The sequence below is a fragment of the Pseudoliparis swirei genome, chromosome 9, assembly GCF_029220125.1.
Source record: "Pseudoliparis swirei isolate HS2019 ecotype Mariana Trench chromosome 9, NWPU_hadal_v1, whole genome shotgun sequence".
NCBI lineage: Eukaryota > Metazoa > Chordata > Actinopteri > Perciformes > Liparidae > Pseudoliparis > Pseudoliparis swirei.
In genome coordinates this window covers 10766008-10790625 of record NC_079396.1, presented here as the reverse complement: position 1 = coordinate 10790625, position 24618 = coordinate 10766008, and the positions used below count along the sequence as shown (strand labels likewise).

The following is a 24618-nucleotide window of genomic DNA, read 5'->3' as shown; positions in this document are numbered from 1 at the left end:
ATTTCCGACTATTTCTAATTAATACTCTCCATTTCCTTTTTTGCCAATTGTGATTAATAATAAATAATAAATAATATACACTTTTATTAATCCCCAAGGGGAAATTAGTTCTCTGCATTTAACCCATCCTTAGTTATTAAGGAGCAGTGGGCTGCAGTGATGCGCCCGGGAAGCAACTGGGGGTTCAGTGCCTTGCTCAAGGACACTTCGACTTGCAACTAATGGGGAGAGCGGGGATCGAACCCACAACCTTGCGGTTGCAGGACGGCCCTCTTACCCCACTGAGCTACAGCCTTAATTTGGCCTTCATATCTTGATGATCATGATCCATCCTTCTCATGAGTTAATATCCATATTACTCAATTACAAACCCATAATGCAAAAGTATTATCATGCAAACATCATCTCAGATACTGTTTTTTATGGATGCTGCGACCCGTTCTGTGACTTAGAGACCAGAACGGGTTGCTGCATCAGTAAAACTAGAACAGCCTACTCTATGTATTGATTACACAAAATAGCCAAAGTGGTATTATATCCAGCTGAATTCTGAAAGCATATGTAAAAGCTGGTAACTGGGCTCATTCTGAAACATCAGCATGCTCAGAAACTGCATCGTCATCATTGGAACACGGGTGCTATCAATATAACGGGTGCTTATTAACAGGGGGGGGGCTAATTTATTAGACTGGCTACGCAAGAGTCAGAACTTAAAGCAGGGTTTGCTCTGTTCTCCCTAAACCAGCTTCTCTCCTGGAGTTACATGAAATTGATAGTTTTCGTATTAAAAGTAATTACACTACACACAGAAGGTCTTTTCAGCAGGTTTTTTTCAGCACTCACAACAGGAATCTGATTATTGTTTAAGTACAGCAGCACAGACATGTAAAGGACACTCCTAGGTGCACAGCTATTTAATTTCTATTTCCAAATAATACTTTCTGGGTGGGATGTGTACCGACATTGCACCGGGCCTTAGGTTATTCCACAGTGTGAATGAGTGCACAGATTCCCTTTGACCTTTGAGAAATACTGAAGTGGTTTGAATATAAAGGCCCTGAGACGTTTGCAGGGAATTCAGTTGGATTCAGATCCCATACCTTTAATTGTTCCAGATGTTTGGAATTTTGGTGGCATACTGTCGACCAATCAAGTGATGTTTATGTTGTTTTTCTTCTTTTTTCTCGAGCATGACTGCTTAATCACGCTGCTGAAAATGTAGTGAAATGCTTGAATAACAATAAAACATAAGTATTTTAAAAGGAGTCTTGTTTCAGCGTTGTGTGTTTGTGAATGTGTGCAGGGGTCTCCATTTGAGGCCACTGGCAGGAGTCTATCAGTCGGGATGGCAGGTGGCAATTTCAGGTCGGGGCACTGACACACTCTGTCCACAAGGGGGCGCTCTCATCTCAAGGAATCAGGACTGCAGGTGAAGAAAGAAGAGATAGTCAACCTCAAATCCCTTAATCTCAAGGAGGGTTTTGAGGCCAAATCCTGGCTGTATATTATCGTTTGGAGTCTAGAAGGCTCCATACCTCTGATGCTCCGCGTCGATCCTCACTGGATGATTCGGTTTCCCTGACAACAACTGCCATGGTCACCTGCATGTCCGGATGCTGCTGCTTGGCTTCCTGTATTGCGATAGCCAGAGCCTGCAATACAATTAATAATAGGAACAAATGTATAACTTTTGTAAAGAGTTTTCACTTATATAATATAATATAACTGAAATTCACACAAAACAGAAATTCAGTTCAAGAAACATTTTTTTTTCCACATTAGGAAAGACAATTTCAGATATTTTGATGCTTGCAAATAGAGCTACATTTTGCATGCAAAAATAGTGAACAAATGCCAAACATTGTCTTGTTTTAGGCTCTCAAATGTGAGGATCTGGTGATTTTCTTTGGCCTGTAATATTTAAATATTAATATTAATATTTTTGAGTTGACTAGATATTGGGTTAAAACGGGCTTTTCATTATTTTACCTTTACATCATCGATCATGAAAATAATGTCGCAGCCCGACTTGAAAGGAATAATTTTTTTGTGTGCCTATTTAATTTATTATAATTGTTCAACGTATGAAATCATCGAAATAAGCTTGTTGATTCGATCCGAGATCTGCACAAATATATGCACGGTATACTGTCCATGAATACAGGTTATACATAATATTAATAGACGATTCGAAATGTACAGCATTTCGTACCTGGAAATATGCAACATCTACAAACACCCAACGCTAACAGCCAGAAACCACGATGCACATACACACACATTTTGTTAATGTCAGCTCACCTGCTCCTGGTCTACATCATCGTCTCCTGTGATTATGATCCTCTTCTCAATCCTGGTCTCTGAATATCCTCCTTTCACCGTCTACAACACACAAGAGCTTTTCTTTTAATATTCTTCAAAGGTAGAGCTATTAACTGTATTCAGACATAAGAGTTGAGCCCCCTTATCTTAATTATACATTCAAATGTGCACTTTGTAAGTTCTTAGAGGGAAACAGCACTTAAATTAAGAATTATATTTATATGATGTTATTTCCATAGCCGAGGAGAGTTATTCAAAAAGTCAATATTTGTGAACATGAGCTAAGCAAGAAACCAGAGAAGTCAACGCTGTCTCAGCAAGTAATCAATTATAAAGTCTGGAGCGGCTTCAGAAACAATGAATAGAAGAGAACAATATATTATAGAATATTAGTTTTCTTCACTGTGCCCAAATGAGCTTTATTCTATTGTAATGTCCTCAGTTCTGAAACAGAAAATGTCCCCGCTGACTCAGAACATTCCCCTGGGTTCTCTCAGTGTTATAACAACTTACCCAATGCATCGTCTTTGAAGCTGTGCAACGCTTTATACTCGATGACATCACACATTTTAGTTTTGGGGATTTGGGAGATTTGGGAGCGGTTAATGTTTAATAAATGTCATGCAGTGTTGTCGTCTGGATCGTTTTTGGTCCAGACGTTTTTACCTCAGCTTGTCTCGGTCTCAGACAAAGATGACTCACCTCTGCAATGCCTTTTGATTATTTCATCAAAACAATTCTGACATTACACTTATACATGTAATTAAAGATTTATTTTCATGGTAAGTGCGTCATGCAGTGTTGGACTCTCTCTACCCCTCAAATGCCTGGTCTGGTCTCACTCGCGATACCCTCTGGTCTGGGTCTGGGTCTCGGCGGTCTTGACAACAGCAATCATGTATGCATTTTGAAAATGGGCCTCGTTCCCCTTTAAGCTTCCTTACCTTGGAGACGTGAGTGGTTGCCGAGGTAACATTCTCAGTGACGAGGATGGGCGACCCCGACGCCTCTCTACGTAGACTGCTCATATGCACCTGGGAAAGCAAATACTTGAAACACCCTTGCAATATATACAAATCCTTACAGAATTGAAGTCAATCTGTTTTGATTTCCAGTCAGGTGTGCATTCATAAATGTATTTATTTGTTGTCTTCGTACAGTAAGTAGGTTTCAGCCCATTAGAGTGTGCTGCAGGTCAAAGTAAAAGGTTCGTACTCACAGGGGATACACTCTGTCTGGAAGAATAAGAAACTTCACTCAGGCCCGAGATACAATGATCCTGAAACAGACACATTCAATGTGTGACTTGTGGTTAGGACAACTTTTAGTTCTAGTTGCATCGGATATTCTTTCCTCTGCTAAAATATGAAACTAACCTGATCTGTGAACTCCACGATGGTCGTGGTGACCTCTGACCCATTGGGCTGAGTCTCTGTCCGGACGTCCGTCTTCCTGACCGTCGGTGTGGGCATGATATCGCTGACCTCTCTGCTCAGCGGCGTGACGGCAAAGACGCGACCGGCTTCTCTGTGCGACTCTCGGTCCACGGAGGATGGCACCGGCACCGACCTCTTTGGTTTTTTGGGTACGACAGGCTGAAAGACATACACCAGTGACTGTAATGTAAAACAGGATGAGCAATGTATGTTGAGCTCAGCGCTGAAGAGATTTATTTATTCAGTCTGCCCCAGGGCAGCTGTGGCTACTGATGTAGCTTACCACCACTCTGGACTCTGTAAGCGACTTCGGGTATTTAGAGAAGCGCTATATAAAATTGAAGGTTATTATTATTATTATTATAAATGAAAATGAAGATGAAAGAAATAAAAACAGGGAGGAGAGAATGACCCGTGAAGAGCGTTCAACTCAAAACACATTCGATTGCAGCTAATTACCGTGTCCTTCGTCTGCTCTAGATTTCCGTGCATTATAAGCGTTAATGCACATTCAAAGTACATTTCTACCTTTACGTTATGGCTTTTTAATAAAACATAAAAACACAGACATAGAACTAGCTCAACAGCCCAGGTTGGAGGCCTGCCATCACACTTTGTTGGACACTTGGGTGCCGCGAAGATCAGGATATGGTGGTTTTAAAAGGAGGGCGGTTGTTAAATCTTTTCCTGACTATTTTTTAATCGGTTTTCTGCTTCTTGCAATACAAAAAATCCACATGGAGAGATAGTTATAAAACACTTTAATCATGTGTGCTCATTTTTGGATCGTTCATGCGGACACTGTGTCTGTAGTTTGATTGAAATAAGACACATCGTTGTAGGTGCCTAACAATAGCATGGTTCTTCTTACCAAATCAAAGTAAAGGAGGAGGAGCAACACACATACTTGATGTTAACACTTTTCTACCTGCACATCGGACCGTTTGACCTCCGGCCGGACTTCTTCAGCCTGGATGTGTTTGGCTGGAGGGCTGCTGCTGGCTGCTCTGGACAGAGGGGCTGACCCCAATGGAGGAGGTGGTTCAGAGGGCTGCTGGAGCAAGTCCATGCTAAAGCACAGACCCACATCGGGTGACACGCTCCTCTCCCCGAGCTCTGTCATGCCCCTGGAGAACTCCTCTATGCCCGTGTTTAGGTCCGTGAGGACGGTGAAATCTACTTCGGCCTCCAAGCTGGACGTAGAGCTGACCGTGATGCTGGAACATTTGCGCTCGATGCCCAGGTGGGTCTCCTTCAGGTACAGGATCTCTTGGTCCTGTTCATCCTCTGAGACGGAGCCCAGACGTCTCTCCCACGGTTCCCTCTGCAGAGAAGACTTCAGGACATTAGAGCAAGTCAACCACATCTACTCATATAACCAAAGAATACGAGCTAGCATGTTTGTGTTTCTCTGCAGATTATTTCCCCTTAATTACCTATGAAAAGCTATAAATCATCAACATAATCAAAATACGTTATAAATTAGATTTAGTTATTAAGCAATTTAAATAATGTGTTTTGAATTTAATAGGAATATGTATATATAAATATATACATATATATACATATGTATGTATATTTATATACACATATGTATGTATATGTATATATATACACATATGTATGTATATATATACACATATGTATGTATGTATATATATATACACATATGTATGTATATATATACATATGTATATGTATATATACACACATATATATAGATATATACATATATATACACAAATATATATATACATATATATAAATATATGTATATATATATATGTAAATATAGATACATATATAAATATCAACATAGTTTGTTTACGCAAGAGCAGAGAAGACCAATAGAGAGACAGACTGAGCAACAACTCACTGAAGCTTCGTTGAAAGGTTCTTCATAAATAGCAGGTGTGGGAGGTGTATCCTATAGAAGAAAAACAAACATGGAGAACACATTAGCATGAAACGAATAAAACAGTCATAGAAATGACAACAACAACAAACCATGATACCGATACCAGTGTTATTGCATTATAAGAGGAGAGAGCTGAAACGGAGCCTTTAGTTTTCACTGCATTGACATGATGTTTTGTTTGTAGCACAGCACACAGCACTAATTATAATATTCAGAGAAATCATGTTTGAAATGTTCTCTATTTACAGCTTTTGTACCGGGCAGGTTCTCTGCATTATACAAAGAAAATGTAAACACTAAATTAATTCACCAACTTCAGGGCTTATGTTGAACTTACACATATGAGAGCTCTAAGTTATTGCAAAGCTTACCGTCAAAAGCATGCACACAGGGTATATTTCACAGGTGGACATCATCAGAAATGACCGCAAGGTGCAAAGGTAATGCCATGCACTGAAAGGTTTTTCAAAAATCCCTTTCAGGGACGATGTATTCATGATCGTAAATGCAGCATATGAATGCCTTCGCCCTGAAGAGGTTTGGCAGCTCTGCAGCTTGATTTAACAACTCCATCACCTTATTCACATTTCCTGCTGTTGCCACAGAGGTGCCAAGGCAAAACATTTGTTTTAAATGTCCTTCAATGCCATTTACAAAAAATATGTTCAAAGAAAAATGGTGGAAAGGTCTTTCCAGCAGCCACCTTTATTCGGTGAGGGTGTTGGAAGGAAAGACCAAGTGTGAATGTGACAAGGATCAAATTGACGGCTGAAGCTTAATTATACGGAACTTTGCTTACAGGCCCGCGGCATTCTGCAATGGCCAAGCAGATGGATTGCTTTGCAAATTGGAACAAGGGGAAGCAATATGCTTTCTGGGCCACGGACTTGACCTGAGCCGATCAATGATGCGATGCCAAGGTACGCGAACGTTTGCCTTCTCATACAAAGCCACATGAGTTCGGAAGTATGTGTGATTTTGTTTTGTTTTTAGATGGTAAAAACAAGATTTGCACGGCATCGCCTGAAGCTCATGCAATGCGTTACTTTCCCATGATTGACAAACAGATTAGGGGGCGGATGGGTTTACCGCTTGCTTCCACTTGGCTGTTTCCTGCCCTGGCGTCCTGTAGTGGATATGGCTGCTGTCCACGCTGCTCGGCCTGTCTCGGGACCAATGCATTTTCAGTGGGAGAGTTCGTGGGGGAGCTGTCGGAAATTTGGAGCCCGAGAGAAAATTCTCTTTAAACTCTGAGTAGTTCAGAAAATGGTCCTCCTGTCCTCCTCTTGTCCACAGACTTTGTCCTGTGGGGCCTCTGCCGTCTCTGAGCTCATTCTTAATCTGCTGACGGAGTAGAGTTTGCTGTTGGTATGACATCGCAGCTTCGCTGTAGTATTTGGAGGCCGCTGTGTTTTCCTTGACAGCGTCGCCATCCGCTCTCCTTCCTGTGTCACAGGAGCCGTCGTTGGATTTTGTCATCTGAACATTACCAGTTGCACTGGAGATGCCTCTATCAGGCCGACACTGAGTGTTTACAGCACCCGTGTTGCTCTTATTCAAAGACTTCTTTGATCTTTGTGGCTTGAGAGGAACTATTTTGGTGACTTCTGAGTGTGCGTTCCCGGTTTTATTGCATTCTCGCTCTCCCGTGGGGCTTGGCGCTTCTTTCCCCCAGGTCTCACACAGTCTGGCGTCCCTCTCAATATCGCCTCCGTGGCCTTTTGGGAGAGAGTCCACAGCCACGGGAGGTTCAAAGCTCTCTTGATGAATGTTGTGCTCATATTGGCAATGCTTCATATCTCTGTTGATCATGCCACTCCTCTGTTTGTCATGTGGAGATCCATATCCATTTTCTTGAATATCATTCCTCACCGATATAGAATCGTGATGTCCATTTGTTGCCGGCGTATCGTCCAGTAGTCCGGTTGCCCTAAAGTCGGTTTCTTGTTTTAGGGATGTTCCAGGACCACTTGTTAATGAATCCCTAGCTGTTTGACAGTTGTTCATCTTTGATTCAGTCCAAAGTTTCACAGATAACACGTCTCTACCCAAAGAAGAGGGCTCACTCTGTTCCACTTTAGTGGAAGTATTCAGTTCTCCTTCATAAGCATCCTGCTTGTCAATCAATTTGCCATCACCGGTCGCCTATGTTGACATAGAGTAGACAGTTGCATTAGCCTAGATCGATATATATTATATATATATACTGCTCTTGCACTTGTGATATCATTGTTACCCCACATAATTACTGGAAGTGATTAGGGAAGAAAACCAGGGATTGGGATGGGGCGGGAGGGGGGGACCTCAAACGTTGATGCATTTCAAAACGCTTTCTTTTTGGCTTTATGTTTTTGACAGAAAATGGAAAGAGCTGACAAACTTAAAAACATTTAGAACATCTAAATACAAATTGTAAAATAGTGAGTATTATAACTTGGGAATAGGATCCCCTTCTTACTGGTTTCCGCTCGGGGGTTCCTCCAGGAGGAGTAGCTGAGGAGAGGCGTTTCTCCCTCTGGGCCATCTTGCTGTTCGGCTGCCTCAAAGCCCTCTTCAGCTCATTGATGCTGGCCTGGTGCTTTTGAAGAACATCTTCGGGCTTATCCAAGAATTGCTGCTTACACGGTGAAGGGTACACCAGGAACACAAATTAACAGATATGAAAATCCTAGATCTGGATCTAGGATTTTCTGAATTGGTAACAATCGTTTCTACAGCTGGTCTAAATGTAGATTTAAGTTGAAAATTAACCTGGAGGTTTGTAATTTGTGTGGCGTGTGACTGTTTCCTATTGTGTACCTGCTGTAGGAGGAATTACAGGCTGTCACCAATGGCTGGACAAAAGAGGTCTTACTCTCATGACAACATAGACCTGACACAGATCAGGGTGAGTGTTGACACTTATCTCCTACATTGCAGCATTGTAGTGGCAAAGAGATTTAATTAAAGATCTGGAGCTTTACACATATCAGAATTACAGGGTCAGACTCTATTGAACAGAATGTTTTCCAAAAGTATTTTGCTGTTGCTGCACTTTACAAAATACCCTGGTGTAATGCCTTAGGGAACAAACAACTGGCCATCTTAGGAAGATTAAGCACAAAGCCAAGATGCGCACATGAGATGTGTAATCAAAGGTCAGACAGATAACCACAAATAGTTGAACTGTAAATAGTGTTCAGAAAATAAGAAATTGACATTCAAAACCATCTTATTGCATTCCAGAGAAGTGGTGCACCAAACGACTATGTGCTTTGTTGCCATTGGCTGTGTTCTAACAGTAAGTGAGAGGCACAGTTATGGAAAAGAAAACCCCTGGTGGGAGGGGGGGGGGGGTCACACAGCACATGCCAAAGAGAAGGGACAAGCAGTACCTCCTGTTTGGGCCAATGGGTGGCCACATCCTTGTGGCCAAATCCGAGGTGGGGCAAGTGAGATGGAGTGAAGGGTTTTGAGCAAAGCAGGAGGTTGTGGATTGTGGGGGGGGGGGGGGGGTGCGTGCAGAGACAAAGAGGTAAAGTGCTGCAGGTGAGTCAAAAAGCCAGACAGACAGACAAACAGTTGACAGCACCAGGGCTTTGGACAAAGACTGTTTCGCTATTTAATGTTATGCCAAGAAGACAGCGACAACCGATTTCAGTGTCAGCCAATTGATCATTAATGCAGTCACATATTGACAGAGCAGAAGTGTTTGGGCAGGGGGATTATTCCCATACTTCTTCATCCAAAGATTTGGTGAGATGGCTTTACAAAAACCACAAAAGAGCAGACCCTTTAGTGATGCCTTGCCAATATGTACTGCAGGACTCAAGAACACTAACAGATGTATTCCTGCAGGAATAACACCAACCATGACATCAATAATTAATATACATTAAAAAGCCAGGTTTGCATACAAATAACGTATTTCAATAAAACATATATAATATTATATATATATAATTAAATTTTGTGATTTTTTTTTAGAGCGTCCCGAGGAGTTCACATGGTACTTTCTGCCTCGTTTCAAAGGTGATGTAACATCTGTTCCACGGCAAGTATACATACATTAGTCAACTATAACTGACCACACGATCAATGTGAGAGCGACTTATTGGAGAGCTGCAGATCGCCGTGTCATTATGCGCGGACGGTCACTGTGTTGATGCATTTCCATTCACCCTGCGATGGAGGAGCAACGCTGACACACCGTCGGTCAGCTCTCTCTTTACTGTTGCTCTTGTAGCTGACCGGGGACCCGTAGAGGGTCTCCCCGCACCACCGTTACATTTACCGTCGCCATAATGTGACAGGCCCAAACTTCAAAAGCTGTCGCTAATGGCGTAGAGTTAAATGTATCCGAGTGCAATCTATATTGGCTTTAGCAATAAATAAAAAAAGTATAACAGAACAAATTATTACATTTTTAGCTCTGCCACCATTGATAAGGAGACTTTACACATCTCAGCTGAAGTACCTGGAGATTTGTCAACTGGGGAACCGATGATCACTGAAAGATCAACAGTGCTGGAGGGCAATCTGTTTATCGAGCTAATAACAATCAATCCCTGCGATTTCACACAGGGATACTGTTAAAGATATCTCAGTGAATCTGGATAGGAGCTTAATGCCTATGAAGAACATCTAATATATTTTTTTCCAGTGGGCAGAGTCGCATCAAAAGTAAAAAAGAGCCTGAATGAATCCATATTAAACATTTCATGTTTATTCATCTGAAGGTTGATTCATGCAGTTTTCATGGATTATACTCAGCGGAATCCTTGAAATCATGACATGAAAATAAACAACATTTCCTCAAGAGACAAACAAACAAGAAAAATGACACGTTGTGTATAACAAACACAAAGTACACGTGCATGACCTACAACAACCAAAACTACAGACACTAAGGTCCAAGGCCAAAATACCTCTGGTTTTGAGTCTATAGGCGAGCCTTCCTCTTCCTCCTCACCCTACGGGAGAGGAAGAGGTGGCGGACAGGGAGCAGAGCAGAGGATAGCAGAGTGTGTTAACATCACAGCGGGGGAAAGAGAAGATATGTTAGATGCAGGATTCTGGGTTAAAAAAATGTCAACATCAGCAAAGAGGTCATGTTAGGTGTTGGGGAGGGGGGGGGGGGCTGAGGAAATGGAGAGGAGAGCAAACTCATACTAAGAAGTTGTATAAGTCTGCAGAGGAGCAAACAAATAGAGGAAATTGGACCAAGGAGAGAACAAGTAGTGATGGTGATTACACTCTTAGATGAAAAGGAATGTGAGATAAAAGGATGAGCAGCATTAGTCAGAAGTTGAATGAGGGATTTTTACGAGTTGGTGCAAAGCTGTGTAGTTTTTTATTGGAGGAAATATGTAATTATATTGAATTTACATTACTAACTTTTACCATACCTCTTTAAAAAAGCTATTTTCAGTTGAGTTAGGGGTCTGTGTATTTTAATGTATCCTCTCATCTTGTACCTTGAACTCCAAAGTCTTGTTGGTGGCAGAGACGTGGGAACCCCAGGTTTGCCTCTGAAGCTGATCTTGGTCCTGACCGTCATGCGGCTCCAGCTGGTCCTGGTCCTGATACTGGTACTGATCGTGGTCCAGATCAAGGCTGCCCTCTTGGTCCAGGTCTTCTCTGGACATGAACTGTGTGCGTTCACTGGAGCTCCGCTGGGACAGCTGGTCCATACTGTAGTTGAGAGCTGAGGCTGGTGAAGAGCAAAGGGAGGAAACCATCAATCACCTCAAGTGATGAAGCTTTTACATGACATGATCTACCGCACAGTCAGTGTCGGGCCATGTATACATCAATAGGCTACGGTATAACATGACACACAAGTTGAAAGATGCTTTTATTTCTGTTTTTGCCTCACAACAAAATCCAGGACATATCGGTGACCCTCCGTGTGGAAGGTGAACTCATCTGGCTTCTTACCTCCATCAATGCTCCGGGGCAGCAGGTACCTCTTGCTAACAGACCGGTCAAAGTGTGGGGCAGGCCGGTCAATCAGAGCACTGGCCTGTCTGGTCTGGGCCTGGGTTCTCCCGCTGTAGCGGAACTTGGAGCCAATCACCAGAAAGCCCTTGGGAGGCGGCTCTGGGGAAACCAACCTGCAGGAAGGTAGAGAGTGTGTAAATCTACCACAAAAGCTCAGATTCTGCCCTTTGTAGACATCGTTAACCCATTTACAGTTTAAAGTCATTGACGAGGTTATCCTTCTGGTAATATATTTCTAATAATTTCCTGAGAAGAACTACAGTACACTGTGTTTTGGTAGTACATATGGGAAACATACAGACACACATCTTAGTTTAGTTGGGTTCTGCCCAAAGGAAAAAAAATCCCACAACCAGCGACTCTAAAACGTCCTTGAGAAAAAGGAAATAATCCATCATTATTCGAATCTTTTACAGTTTTAAAGTGCTGAATTGTGTGCTTGCCTAGAGACACATTTCACATGCAGCTGACCGGCTGTGCACTGACTAAAATCCTCTCTAGCTTACAATAGGAATTAATCAATTAGAAGTGTTCCAACTGATCTCTGTCCCCATTTAACCCATTATTAGAGGCAAATTACCCAGAATCAGCAACCTTCCTATGCATTTACAGTAACATAAACATGTCTGTTTTCCGCAAGAAAAATTAAACAGAACTGTAGGACCTGTAAAAAAACAGAGTGTTTACCATGAAAAGAACTCAACACATTTCTCTAATGAGTTGCACTTGAATGATTTCTCTATTCTCAAGTCTTAACAGTTCATGCAGGGTGCAACGACTACGGCGTAGGAAAGGTGTGTCTGTCTGAGTATCTGTGACTATCAGGTCCTACCTGAAGAAGGTGTGGTGCTCAATGCAGACCTTCCACAACCGCTTCGAGGCCCGATGGTTTGGCAGTTTGAAGCCTATGGTGCTCTCAAACTGTTCATACTGAGCAGTGAGGGAAAGGAGTGATGTCGGGGTGGAGGAGGAGGATAAAGGGAGAGTGAAGGGAGCAAGTGCGGGGAAAGATGGAGGTATGGTGTCAGGGTGAATTGTGTTTAGTCCGCAGCAATGGACAAATCAATGAGGTTTTTCTGTTAACTGTTAGAAATATATTCTCGCACTGCCATGTCAGGTAGATTCTCCTTCTCTAACCAACCTACAAATTAGTCGTTTGAACACTCACTCCATCAGATGTTCAGTGGTGTGAGCAGATGAAGACACATTCAAATCAGGAGGTCATTAGCAATATAACCTTAAACGGTCTTTAAACATAAGGACAAAAAATAATCTTTGGGAGTTTAGAATCAAAAGGGTTTTATAACACAATGACAACCCTCCAGGCAAATCTGAATTGACTGCTGACTTAAGAGGATAGATCTGCAGAACAAAGCATGTGCACAGAATGGCCTCGGTATTCTCTAAAGAAGTCAATGTCTGTTTAACAGTGAATGTAAAACACATTGCAGATACCCCGACAGCCAAATAATGAAGGAAAAAACGTAAAATTATAATAATTGAAGGAGTTGAAAACCAGAGAGAGCATAATGTGGCTCCAACATTTGCAAGTAAAATCTATGATGGAAGTGCAAATCCTCTTGACTGGCTAATCGCACTTTGAAGTCACCACAGCGGAAGAGAAAAAGAGGAGAGGAACAAAAACATGACCCATCAGCCTAATCTTTAAGAACAGTATCTGTGAGGGCTATAAATAATGTCCTTGACAGTTGTCACATGGTTTGCTGCAGATAAATCTCCGAAGTAACACTTTTGTCAAACCATGAAATAATTATGTATGCAGTTTAGTACAAGTCAATAGAGACAATGAGGTAATTTTACCAACTGTGAAACCATGAAATCGAAATGTGGAGTTGGCGCTTTACAAAATAATCCCTTATTTTAGTTGCTTCGGCTCTTTCAGAATGACTGCCATGAGCTATTCTAGTGGGAATAGGTTGACAGTGATCGCCAAGCAAGGTGATAGGACACGATAAGGAGAGATTTGATTTACCTCTCCTGGGCGGATCTTGATGTAGAAGTTGCTTCTCTTGTAGGAGATCTTGAGGATTTTTGGCCAGGCGAATCGGTTGATCCTTAGACGGTCTCGGTAGATGAGCAGACCGTTGGCGCTCACTCCGAGCATTATGTCGATACCTTCTGAATCCTGGTTAACAAAAGCATTAAGCATCAACAAACCTCAGATAAAAGTGTGCTGCCAGATTAAACAGGCGGTTTAGCTCTGTACCTTAGCATGATGCAGGTCCACTCCATACATTGAGAGCTTCTTGGCATTTTCAAGAAAGTTCACATCTGCCTCTGCTGGACTCATTCCCCTACGAGACAAAATACCATACACAATGTATATCTTCTTTCATATATGTGCAACAAATCAAGAATACCAGCATTTGCCATCGTACGCATGGCCTTCAATTACATTAATGGAGTCATAAGTCCTCCGACCTGTAGTTACGGTGCAGCTCCATCACTCTCTCCTCCAGCTCACGTGTCTGGTTGGGTGCAAAGTGGAAGTCGTTGACGTAGTCTGGGCCATGGTCCTCGGGCTCATAGTCTCCCAGCTCGGCTTGGACAGTGTATGAGCCCAGAAGGGCGTGGGTTACAAACGAGCAGGGCAGACGACCAGACAGGATGTCGTCCCTCAGCTGCAAGCACAGGTAGTACCTGAGGAAATGAGGGAGTTAAAGGCGGAAATGCTGCGGACGTTTCAAGTATCTACATCACCAGGAACCATCTGGAAGAACTATTGCTAGATGTTTCCATCACATCCATTTTCCAGTGGCATGACTCTTGGATGCCAATGTCTATGTCTGTCTGAAATTAATTTAGCGTCACCACAGATCAAAAAATATAATGACATTCCTGTCATCCTCATGCCTCATGATTTAAGTCAGTATTATATGGACTAATTAGATGTCTTATATGGAACCTAGGACATAGATCAAGCCAATTGATCTACATATTGACCTATCCGTCATTAAAAAGTTAATTAAAATAGTTAATTAAAATATCAAACAGTATTTTTTTTCCTTTGCTTTAACTTATTTGTTGAGGTTTCAAGATTCTTCTATGTTCAAAAAAAAATGGGCCCCAATACAAACTGGAAAAGATCAGTTTCATAGAGAGAAATATAATCAGTGTGGATAACCAAGAGTACCTGAGTACTGTTATGGTAAATGAGCTTCTGTGTTGGACGGCAAGAAGCAACCATCAAGCCGTGTTATCTGACCCATTGGGAATGATAACTGCTTGAAAATAGACATGAAGCCTATATACAGGTATACCGGCCTATCTTTGTGCAAGATAATGGCGCCCAATTCTGTGCATGAGCTTCCTATTGACTGACCAATAGGCTATGCTTACCAAGTGGCAACCGCCAAAGCTAAGAAATGAAGCCAACACGGAAGTGCCAAGAACTGCAGCTCATTGAAGGGCCCCTTGAGGCTGGCACCAAAAGCAAATCAATCTCTATAGATGTAAGCTCATGTTAAAATAACAAAAGCACAAATTAGTGTAAATTGTAAATTGTAAATTACTTGACAAACAAACCAACTTCTGGGTTGGCCTAAAGAAAATCATCTTCTCTGTGGCACTTTTAACGGACAAGCTGCGTCTTGTCAAAAATGAAACCATGCTCATTTTGCACTGCATCTTGTATCTACAGCCCAAACGCATTATTTAAAGAATTGTCCGTTGGCACTCTTTAATATTATGGATGTTTTGTAATGTGGTTTTGTGATTTGTTAATTTAGTTGTTCTGCAATAACACAAACGTAGCTTTTGCTGTACGAGGCAAATGTGTTGCTAACGCAGTTGATTCCAAAGATTTTGTTAAGTTGCTTTACAAAAATATCCTCAAATCAACTCAGTGCATTAGCTTCGAACAATTGTGAGCTGTGTTGTTGTTGTTGTTGTTGTTGTAATATTCACACCTACCTAGTGATGTCTTCCATTAGCACAGATGGGTCTGGGGGGTAGAACTTGACAGAAAATCCAAAGGTCCAGGAACCAACTGTGGACAAATCCCCAGAAAGGTTTTGCTTGACTGCTCTATGTTTGTAGATATCTGTCAGTCTGTCAGTCAGTCAGTGTGTCTGTCTGTCAGTCAGTCAGTGTGTCTGTCAGTCAGTCAGTCAGTCAGTGTCTGTCTGTCTGTTGCACTTACCTCGACTTTGCTTCTTAATCTCTTTTGAGGGATCCAACCAATGCTGATAAAGAAATAAAGAGACAATCTCCTTAGAGAACTTCAACATCAGCTACATCATCCATATTCACATTTTAAGTGTCCCTTTAAGAAATATAAAGCACTGGCTGCTCTTTTCTTTTTATATCTATTCCCTAGTTGAAAGCCAAATGTATTCATACTACAATAAAATGGATAAATGCTTCTATAAACAGTGAAAGCATCAATATTGAGGCTATGAATGTCAGTTGAGTCCAGCTCCCTATGCTTAATGTCACCAGAGCGTTCAAGGTGCACTGGAGACCATGTGCACCATTTTTAAAAGGCCATACTGTCTAATCACATTTTAAAAGGTGAAAGGTCATGTATGCCACTCCCAGACTGTAAGTGGTTAAGTACGGTGAAAAGGGCAGCGGGGACTCACTGCTTTATGACACCTGGAAAAGCAGTCTGGTTAAAAGGGGTTGAAAGGCTGAAAGGCTGGTTGATATTTGCTATGAAATCAGTGACCAAAAAGTAAATAAACTATTAGAAGCAGTTATAAAGAAGAACAAATGTAATGTAACATAGATTTGGCCTTGGACTCTACAAAGCTATTCTCCACAAAAGGACCTAAATTACCCCAAATATCATGAGTGATGAGCCCAGAACCAAAGAATCTTCTGAAAAGAACTCATAAAGTCTGGAGTCACTTTGAACAATGTTACACAATTAACAAGCATTTAAACTGTAATGGGAACAAAAACACATTGTTAAACAATAAAAATGCATGCATGACAATACTTCTCTGTCAGAGTACTGTCCAGTAAACCACTGAGGTTTTATTTTATTACATTATATGGGTAAGAACCTTGAAAAACCCAGTTTACTCATGCACCCTCCCTGTGTGTATGTGCCAGGTCTTTTATACACCACATTTGTAACTTCACACAAGCCAATTCAGGATAGTTTCTAATGTGAGACAAAATTGGTGTCTTATATTTGTTTTAATTGCAGCTGCATTTGCCTCAAGCTACAGAGGTTTAGATCTTAGAATGACGATATTAACTTCCTCAAGTACAACTTCCTTAAGTAAGATATCTTAGTGTGTGTGTGTGTGTGTTTGTGTGGGGGGAGGGTGTGTGTGTGTGTGTCAGTGTCTGACCTTGGTGTTGTCCGTATCCTGGAAAGTCAGGCTGAAGTAGTCCCTTTCCAGCAGGTTCAGATGGCCACACACCATGTCCAGCAGGGTCTGGCCCTTGGCAAATTTCTGTTACACACACACACACACAAACAAAAACACACACACACCATATAAGAACACACAGCATGTGGGCAGGTGACACACTGCAGGTTTAGGTTGTCGGAACTGTAAACTGTAAAAGTCAACAAGTAGAGGATAAAGTGTAATAATGAAAGTCAATAAATATGTATAATGCTGTCGGGAGTCTGCCGGCCTCGTCCTCGAGACCCACACAGTACAACTGCACAGTCCCCGGTTCACCTCCATTCGATAACCTTTGGTGCATGTCATAGCCTTCTTCTCCCCTCATTGTTCCATGTTTTCATCTTCTGTATTATCAAGCTGCAAATCTTGGAAGAAAAGAGTTGCAAAATGGTTTATTCAAAACCGATATAGTATTCATTATGTAATGAAGTGTTAATTATGCAGTAAAATAAAGCTAGTCTTCAGTCTTTAATCATATTTCATTTTAAAGAAAGGTGGGGTACAAAAATAATAAAGTCCACCCCAAATGTGGTCTGAGAGAAGCGTCCAGTCTGTCTCTCCCCTGCAGAGCAGGAGGATACGAGCTCATTGCATGTCTATATATGGGGAGGAAATGCATCTCGCATCAGTGGCGCTTTAACAGACCACACCCATGTTCTATCCATCCCTTCAGGGCTGAAAGCAAGGCCTCCGTAGGACGCACCGACGGCCTTGGCAAAATGCTATATCTCCACACACACACACACGTAGAGGAACACACACGCCAGATTCATCTCCTCGGGAAACCTGGCTCCTTTGGCGACAAAGCAACCAAGCAGCTGTTACCATGGAAACAGAAGTAATAGGTCCCTTCTGTATGTGCGTGCGCCCTCTCACTTTCTCCGTCTCTGGTTACCACAAGGCCACCACAGCGCTTTGTGCAGCTTTTGTAAGAGAAGCAGGAGTACAGTCAGCATACCGTCTGTGTAATATGTTAAATAGACTAATTAATGAACCATTCGTGATCCGTCTTTCAATAACAATGCATATCCTGCTGCCACGGGTAGCTGCCACGGTTGAAGCAGCGAGAGAATAAGACTGATTTCTTTGGCGGTAGCAGCGCAAATATTGTATGTTCTTACATAAATTGAATTGTAACACACATCTCAGGTGGTCCCCCACGCACGGCAACCAGGTCACGCTCGGAGCTGCTGATGAGATTTAGTCGTCACTCCAATTGGCGCCAATCATTTTTATTTCACTAGTTCTGTGGGCTGATTGTGTTAGCATGCAGCCATTTGGTGTAATATTAGAAATCCATTTTGCTGATCGCCTCGCCCATGCAAACAAGATGAGGAGAGGCTGTGTGTGTGCGTGAATGGGTTAATGGCTGGCCGGGGGGAAAGTAAATCTGTCGAACCAAGTCACTTGAAGTAATGCAAGCAGAAGGTTAGGAATCAAAACTGCAAAACTGTTGTGAGCCTGAGTCTGTGTGGCTTTGTCCAGAACCATTTCGTCAGTTAGAGGATATCGTGATTTATAAAGTTTCACAAAACTGACTTCTCTGATGAAGATTAATTATTAAAGGCCAAGATATCCTGAATTTCCGAAGTCCCCGTCATGGGTAGAGCTCACGAAATGGAGGAACCTAAATTAGATATCTTTCATTTGACCTCCTGATGAATGCCCATGTCTTTCAAATCCCAAACCTTCAGTCAATATTACAGGTTTTAAATCTTAGGTTTGAAGCCTGATGACATCACAGTGGTTATTTATTTTTAGAATTCAGAAAGCTAAAAATTTCCGTCTGACAACTGTTTTCACAAGACATCTCTCCTTGTGATGAGTAAAAGGGAAGACCCTTTAATTAAACAGTGTGACAGCGTAAAATCTGACATTTGCAATATCTCACATTTCAGTTGAAGGAAGCAAACAGTGTTGCAGACTTCACACTGACTTCATCAAGCAGCATTACATCCTACTGTGGTGGAAAAACATGTGAACGCAATAAACATTTAAATTATATTGCAGTCGGGACAAAATATTTTCTGGTTCCAGAGTAATTTTAATAAAAGCTTTAATGACTCGTTCACCAAGATTGGCAAAAGAACACAAAAGAAACCCACAAAAATAAATTATATTTGGTTTAAAGTTCCCACACAATAAAAGTCCTGTTGGCTCGAGGCATTTCCTTAGAAACGCTGTCCTTCAACCACACAGGCTGTTCTCCAGTGTGTACAGGGAAGCTCTCTGGAGCGAGAGACTGCACTCACCTTCAGAGAGCTACATGGGGAACATGTTACATGGGTGCTACTAAATGGAGGGTTATTATGCAGAATATATGAGAGAAGAAGTGATGGTATCCTTCTTTAAGGAGGTCGAGCTTAGTCCCAGTGTCATAAATCTTTTATTTGATTTCATGAAACTGCTAATTTTCTCCCAGAAGACAGTTTTAATGTAAGAATGATGAGCACTATGGATTATATTATGTTTATAATCTGTGTTTACATACAGTAGATATATCTTGGGTCCCACTTTATAATGCATGTTTATTGCTACTCTCCATCCCAAAGGAAAAGCAACTTATCACAGAAAAGGAATCACATTCTACCAGTGCATAACAACATCTATTACATATCTATTACCATCACTGTGTGAAAAAGGCACTTCTTAAATTGCCAAGCTGGCGAGCATAAGCAGCTGAAGAACCATCGGCACAGAACGCTTAGTGGACGCCAAACAGCCATGCGTCTCCAGTAAAGTAGAAACATGGTTGTGTAGTTAACCAGCAGAAATTAAAGAAAAGTGGAAATGCATGAAAATTTCATGGACCTGCAAAGAAAATTTCATTCAGCCAAAGTTTAAGTAGTTCAAATATCGATGCAATGGTTTCTTCGGGATTTTAATAAAATGCCGAATGTTTCCTTCAAGGCGTCTTTTGGGGAAAGTAATAGCTCGAGGTTGTAAGCACAGTGCTTACGATCTTTCTTTAAAGTATAGCATTGGGTTAAAGACTGGACTGAGCTCGATCAATACCTCTAATGTTTTGAGCCAAACATCAATAGGAGGCTCCGGCTGCTTCTCTGTGTTTTTATCATCAGTGCGCGCTCGCTCGGTGGACATAATGACCGTCATTAAAGCGATGATTTCACTGCATTCATCAATGTCGCCCCGCTCGCTCTTTCTCCATTGCACACACCGTGATATACAAAGTGGCATACATACTACAAGCAAGCACTCCATCTTTCTCTGCTCCTCCTCCGATACCCCACTTTCCTCATTCTTTTTCTTCTCCCATTCTATTTTCTCCCCGGTCAAACATCAGAGCACTCATCTGTTAACCGTATGGACTTCCTGTCAAAGCCCAGTACCTCGAGTGTCACTGCCCAGGTGACATGAAGAAGTGTGTGTATGTGTGTGTGTATGCGTGTGCACGTGCGTGTGTGCATGCGTGCACATTTAATCTAGAGAGAGATGAGAGGTTGAGTTGAAGGAGAATGTGTGTTTGAAGCCTCGGTCACTACTTATGACATATTTCTCCACTCGGAAGTAAAATATGTGAGGTCACGTGAGAGGCAGTACGCCATAAAAGGAATAGTGACATGAGTGAGGTTGAGCCAACAAGATCAGTCCCGTCACACATCACACTCCATCATCAGCAGCAGCCAGTGGGGTTTCAGTGCTGGCTTTAATGGGATTCACTACTGCTCTGTAAATCCTGGCCAGGATATTCCTCTGGTGTGAAACAGCCCCTTTGACACTCCTCGCTCTACCAGTCATTCCACCGCAGATTCATTATCTGCAGTGTTCGATCATGATGAGCGTTTGGGCTGATGAGAAATTCCAATAAACCAGGAACTATGCCCATCTGTTTACAAAAGGCAACCGAGTCACAATTTATGGAAGCCGGGGATTGCTCATCTATAAGCCTTCCATCCCCCACAGTGCAGAGCTCGTCTTACCTCCAGCCGTCACTCCCTGCGAGAATAGAAACAAGGCTGCATTTCCAGAAGCATGTATTACAGAGGGAGACAAAATCCCACTCAGGTGCACCATGGTCAAGGGGGAGATGTACACCAGTTTCTTAAAATGATATATTCCTGGTCACCCTGCACAGCGAGATATGAAATTTAAGACGGTGTGCATTTTAGTGTGGAGAAACAGCCAAACTGTGTATGAATAGCACTGCAAAACAACATGATCACATTGTTATTTGTAATTATGTCTTCAGAATCCAATCTGGATTTTTTTTTCCCCCTCCATCTCATAGATTGCTTAGAAAGATTTCCCAACATCCTGTATTTTTTAAATTAAATTACAGAGTACATATATATATATATATATATATATATATATTAGGGCTGTCAGCGTTAACGCGTTAATCTATGCGATTAATTTGGCCGCGATTAACGGACTAAAATATTTTAACGCAATTAACGCAACTTTGTTTGCTTCCGGTGTCGTTGAAGTTGTTGCACTCCTCTGAGTGTCAAGCCGCGGCAGTCCGCCTCCGACGTGTCGGTGACGCGGGGCGGAAGGTGCAGGGGACTTTTTTGTTGTTGCTCCGCTCGATGCGCGCGCAGACACGCCGGCATGGAGCTCTGCGGCGCGCGAGACTGAGAGCCGAGAAGAGTGAACGACACGTCGAGACAGAATGACATGCTGCTGTAGAGACGATCAACAACAGACGTTTAGTTTAATAAAAGAACAAAGACGTGCTCTTTAAGAAAAGAACCGTACATTACTTCTGCTGTAATCTGGCGCTATAGAGAACATTACAGGGGGGCGGGGCCTCACCCTGATAGAATGGTGGAGGAAACACTGGGATGTGTCACATGCAAAAGCCTTTAAAAGGTGAATTTAAAAATCGAGAAAATGAGCCCAGACTCCAGAGGGTTAACGTGACATATTTGTCAGTTTACCAAGGCCACTGGTTCTGCTGCTGTTCAATGTTAAAGATGACAGGACCAATGGGGTCTCAAATACACCTTTTCTTACTAATCTGGATATTTCACTGAAGAAACAATTAATCATCCACGATATTAAATACCTCACTGGCACTTTATAGGTAGGAGCCTCTTTGAAAACACAGCTCTGTGGTATTTTGAGTCTCTTTGTGGTTGTCTGAAGTGATTACTCGTTCATTTAGAAGATTTAGTCTTTAGAAGAAAAAAAAACTTTTAATCGCGATTAATCGCGATTAATGAATTTCAAAATGTGCGATTAATTAGTTACTTTTTTTTTATCGATTGACAGCCCTAATATATATATATATGTATATGAATATGATGTCTTTATTTTGTCATTGTTGCAATAAATGTTAAATATTTAATAAATAATAATATAATAAATATTTAGAAATGCGTGTTTTTTTATCATTGAATCATATTAGGATGTTTGCTGAAATTGATTGGATGGCCCTACCAAAAAAGAGTTCCACCAGCCGCCACTGTCTCCATCCTTTGCTGAAAAAATGCGAGTAGCGTACCTCAACTCCAGCCTCGTAGTCTGATCCATCCAGCAGAGTGACTTTGATCGGGACGGTCTTGGGCCGTTTGTTGGTTTTCTGGGGGGATCTGGAGGCTTTGCTGGGGGTCTTCTCTGAGCTATCATCCATGTCCCCCTGGTCCTCTGGAACCTTGGAGAGAGAAAATCCTTCCTCTAAGTGTGTACATTTCAAATCACCGTGCTTTTACTTTTATTCAAATATCTAAATGCTGAGTCTCAACATACATTATGTACTTGTTTTCCAAAGTGATTTTAATCCCTAATATTTGATCATTTGAGACACTCATCAAATGCATGATGTAGTATTAGCTGCTGCTCTAAGATGTTGAGATGTTCAGTTGCTGGCGGAGGAGCTGGCTGCCTTGCATATCAAACATGCTGCAAGGCCCCTGAGTGATTGGAAGGCCTGAGTGAAATGATCTACAGCTGCTGTGAGTTTAACAGCACTCCCACCTGATTGGTTCTCATGGCGTCACCTTCCATTGCGCTCTTCAGTTCCCCAGCCAACGCCGTCTCTGTTGTCATAGAAATTGATTGCTGTCCTGTAACCACACATAAGTATATTCAGTCAACATCAACTATTTTCCCATTAAAAAAACACCCTGTTGAGTTATTACTGCTGCCATAAGTTCAGTCTAACTATGGATTCCTGATATAGACTTATAAAACATAAGCAAAACACTTTCCCATCTGAACACAGAATACAAAATATGTTCTGAAAGGAATACTTAACACACAAAAATTCCATTTGTTTATCAATAACCCAACCTGTTACTTTGAATTATTGAAGAGAATTATGAACAGCATGACCACATCAAAATGTCCATTTGAAAATTCTCACACAACTCTTGGAGTATAAGAAAGTGTCATTAATCCGGTTGTCCACTCAGTACTTCCGATACACATCTTTGCAGAAACCACATCACTTAAACCACTTTGAACCCACAAGGGAAATAATGCGCCTGCAGAAGCGAGAAACTGTTAATATTGTTCTAAATAGTGAGTTTTTTTGGTAAAAATTAAAGTCTTCCGAACAGGGCTTGGCGATATGTCCTAACATACAGTATTTTTGGGGGCGTTTGCAGTATTACAAAATAAAAAGGGATATCCACTCAAAACTTTATTCTACCAATTTCCAGTCTATTGATAATGTAAGGGTGACTTATCTGAAGACAATATATGTGTTTTTGGGCTCTAAATAAGAATACAAATTGTTTTGGGAGCAGTACTGGCCCAAACATGTTAATGTCACGTGATTCATTCAGGGTTATAACGTAGCTGTTTTGTGTTAACATCCTGCAATGGAAAGAGGTTCTGTGACAACATGGAAAGGCGGTGACATGTACTTTTGCAGTATAGTTTATACAGAGTGTGTCCTAGAGTGAAGTACTGTACTGTTACAGTGTACAAGCAACGTAGTACATGGACATGTTTCTCACGGTGAAGATGGTATCGGATGGTAATCCAGGACCTGGCCGAACGGGACCACGGCGACGATGATAAAACCAGTTTACCGCCTACACGTAGTTCAGGAAATTAGACTTTATTTTTCAATTGGAGTTGTGAGTGTGCAAAAGGATGTTTTTCGATATAGTTTTGCTCTTGTTAAATGTCTGTAAAACCAAAGTTTTGTTCAAGAATTCGAGGTAACACTTGGTGGGTAATGTTTTTTTAAAATGACCGTTTGTCGGTGAAGTATTGACCCCAGAACAGATACCTGCGTTGTGTTATTACATGAAATATATCTTTGCAACTGATAGCTGCTCTGTGTTATCCGTAATTATCCTTTGCTGCAATACAGATTGAGTGTTCTCTTCACACGCATGATAATTGCATTGTGTATGGAGAGATGGTGAAAGAGAAAAAGAGCTCAGTCGGGGCTGGCTCATAGACTCCCACAGGAGCGCTCGGCATGAAGATTGCTGGCTTCACGACGTTTTCCTCTCACACTAGCAAAGTAGATAGCATACATTACACCATTCAGAGAGCCCTGCGGCATGAGAGAGAGAGGAGGGGGTATGGGGGGTGAGATGGAAAGAGTAGAACTGAATTAAAGGCACATTATGGAGAGAGAGAGACATCAGGG

The 24618-nt window shown here is 41.7% G+C and overlaps 1 protein-coding gene across 1 annotated transcript; it reads right to left on the bottom strand.

Moving 5' to 3' along the window:
* Positions 1 to 1355: 1355 nt before the first annotated feature.
* si:dkey-178k16.1 (band 4.1-like protein 1) lies at positions 1356 to 23057 on the bottom strand. Its single transcript, XM_056423064.1, has 23 exons — positions 22986 to 23057; positions 22513 to 22662; positions 16983 to 17087; positions 15821 to 15863; positions 15592 to 15667; positions 14101 to 14319; positions 13886 to 13973; positions 13652 to 13804; positions 12491 to 12588; positions 11596 to 11771; positions 11133 to 11368; positions 10584 to 10622; positions 9051 to 9080; positions 8135 to 8290; positions 6766 to 7821; positions 5635 to 5685; positions 4687 to 5082; positions 3699 to 3917; positions 3542 to 3601; positions 3267 to 3356; positions 2302 to 2382; positions 1536 to 1652; positions 1356 to 1423 (listed from the first exon to the last, which is right to left on the bottom strand). Exons 1-23 carry the CDS (start codon positions 23055 to 23057, stop codon positions 1418 to 1420), a joined length of 3717 nt encoding a protein of 1238 aa, XP_056279039.1. The 3' UTR covers positions 1356 to 1417.
* Between the last annotated feature and the right edge of the window lie 1561 nt (positions 23058 to 24618).

What these genes read in the sequence shown, in the direction of transcription:
- si:dkey-178k16.1 (XM_056423064.1), bottom strand. Translation starts at nt 23,057, where the DNA reads ATGACAACAGAGACGGCGTTGGCTGGGGAACTGAAGAGCGCAATGGAA. An exon ending in ACAAGACTTTGGAGTTCAAG is followed by an intron (nt 10,623 to 11,132) that starts GTACAAGATGAG and finishes CCGTAGGGTGAG; the next exon opens with GAGGAAGAGGAAGGCTCGCC. An exon ending in CCCATTGGCCCAAACAGGAG is followed by an intron (nt 8,291 to 9,050) that starts GTACTGCTTGTC and finishes CCGTGTAAGCAG; the next exon opens with CAATTCTTGGATAAGCCCGA.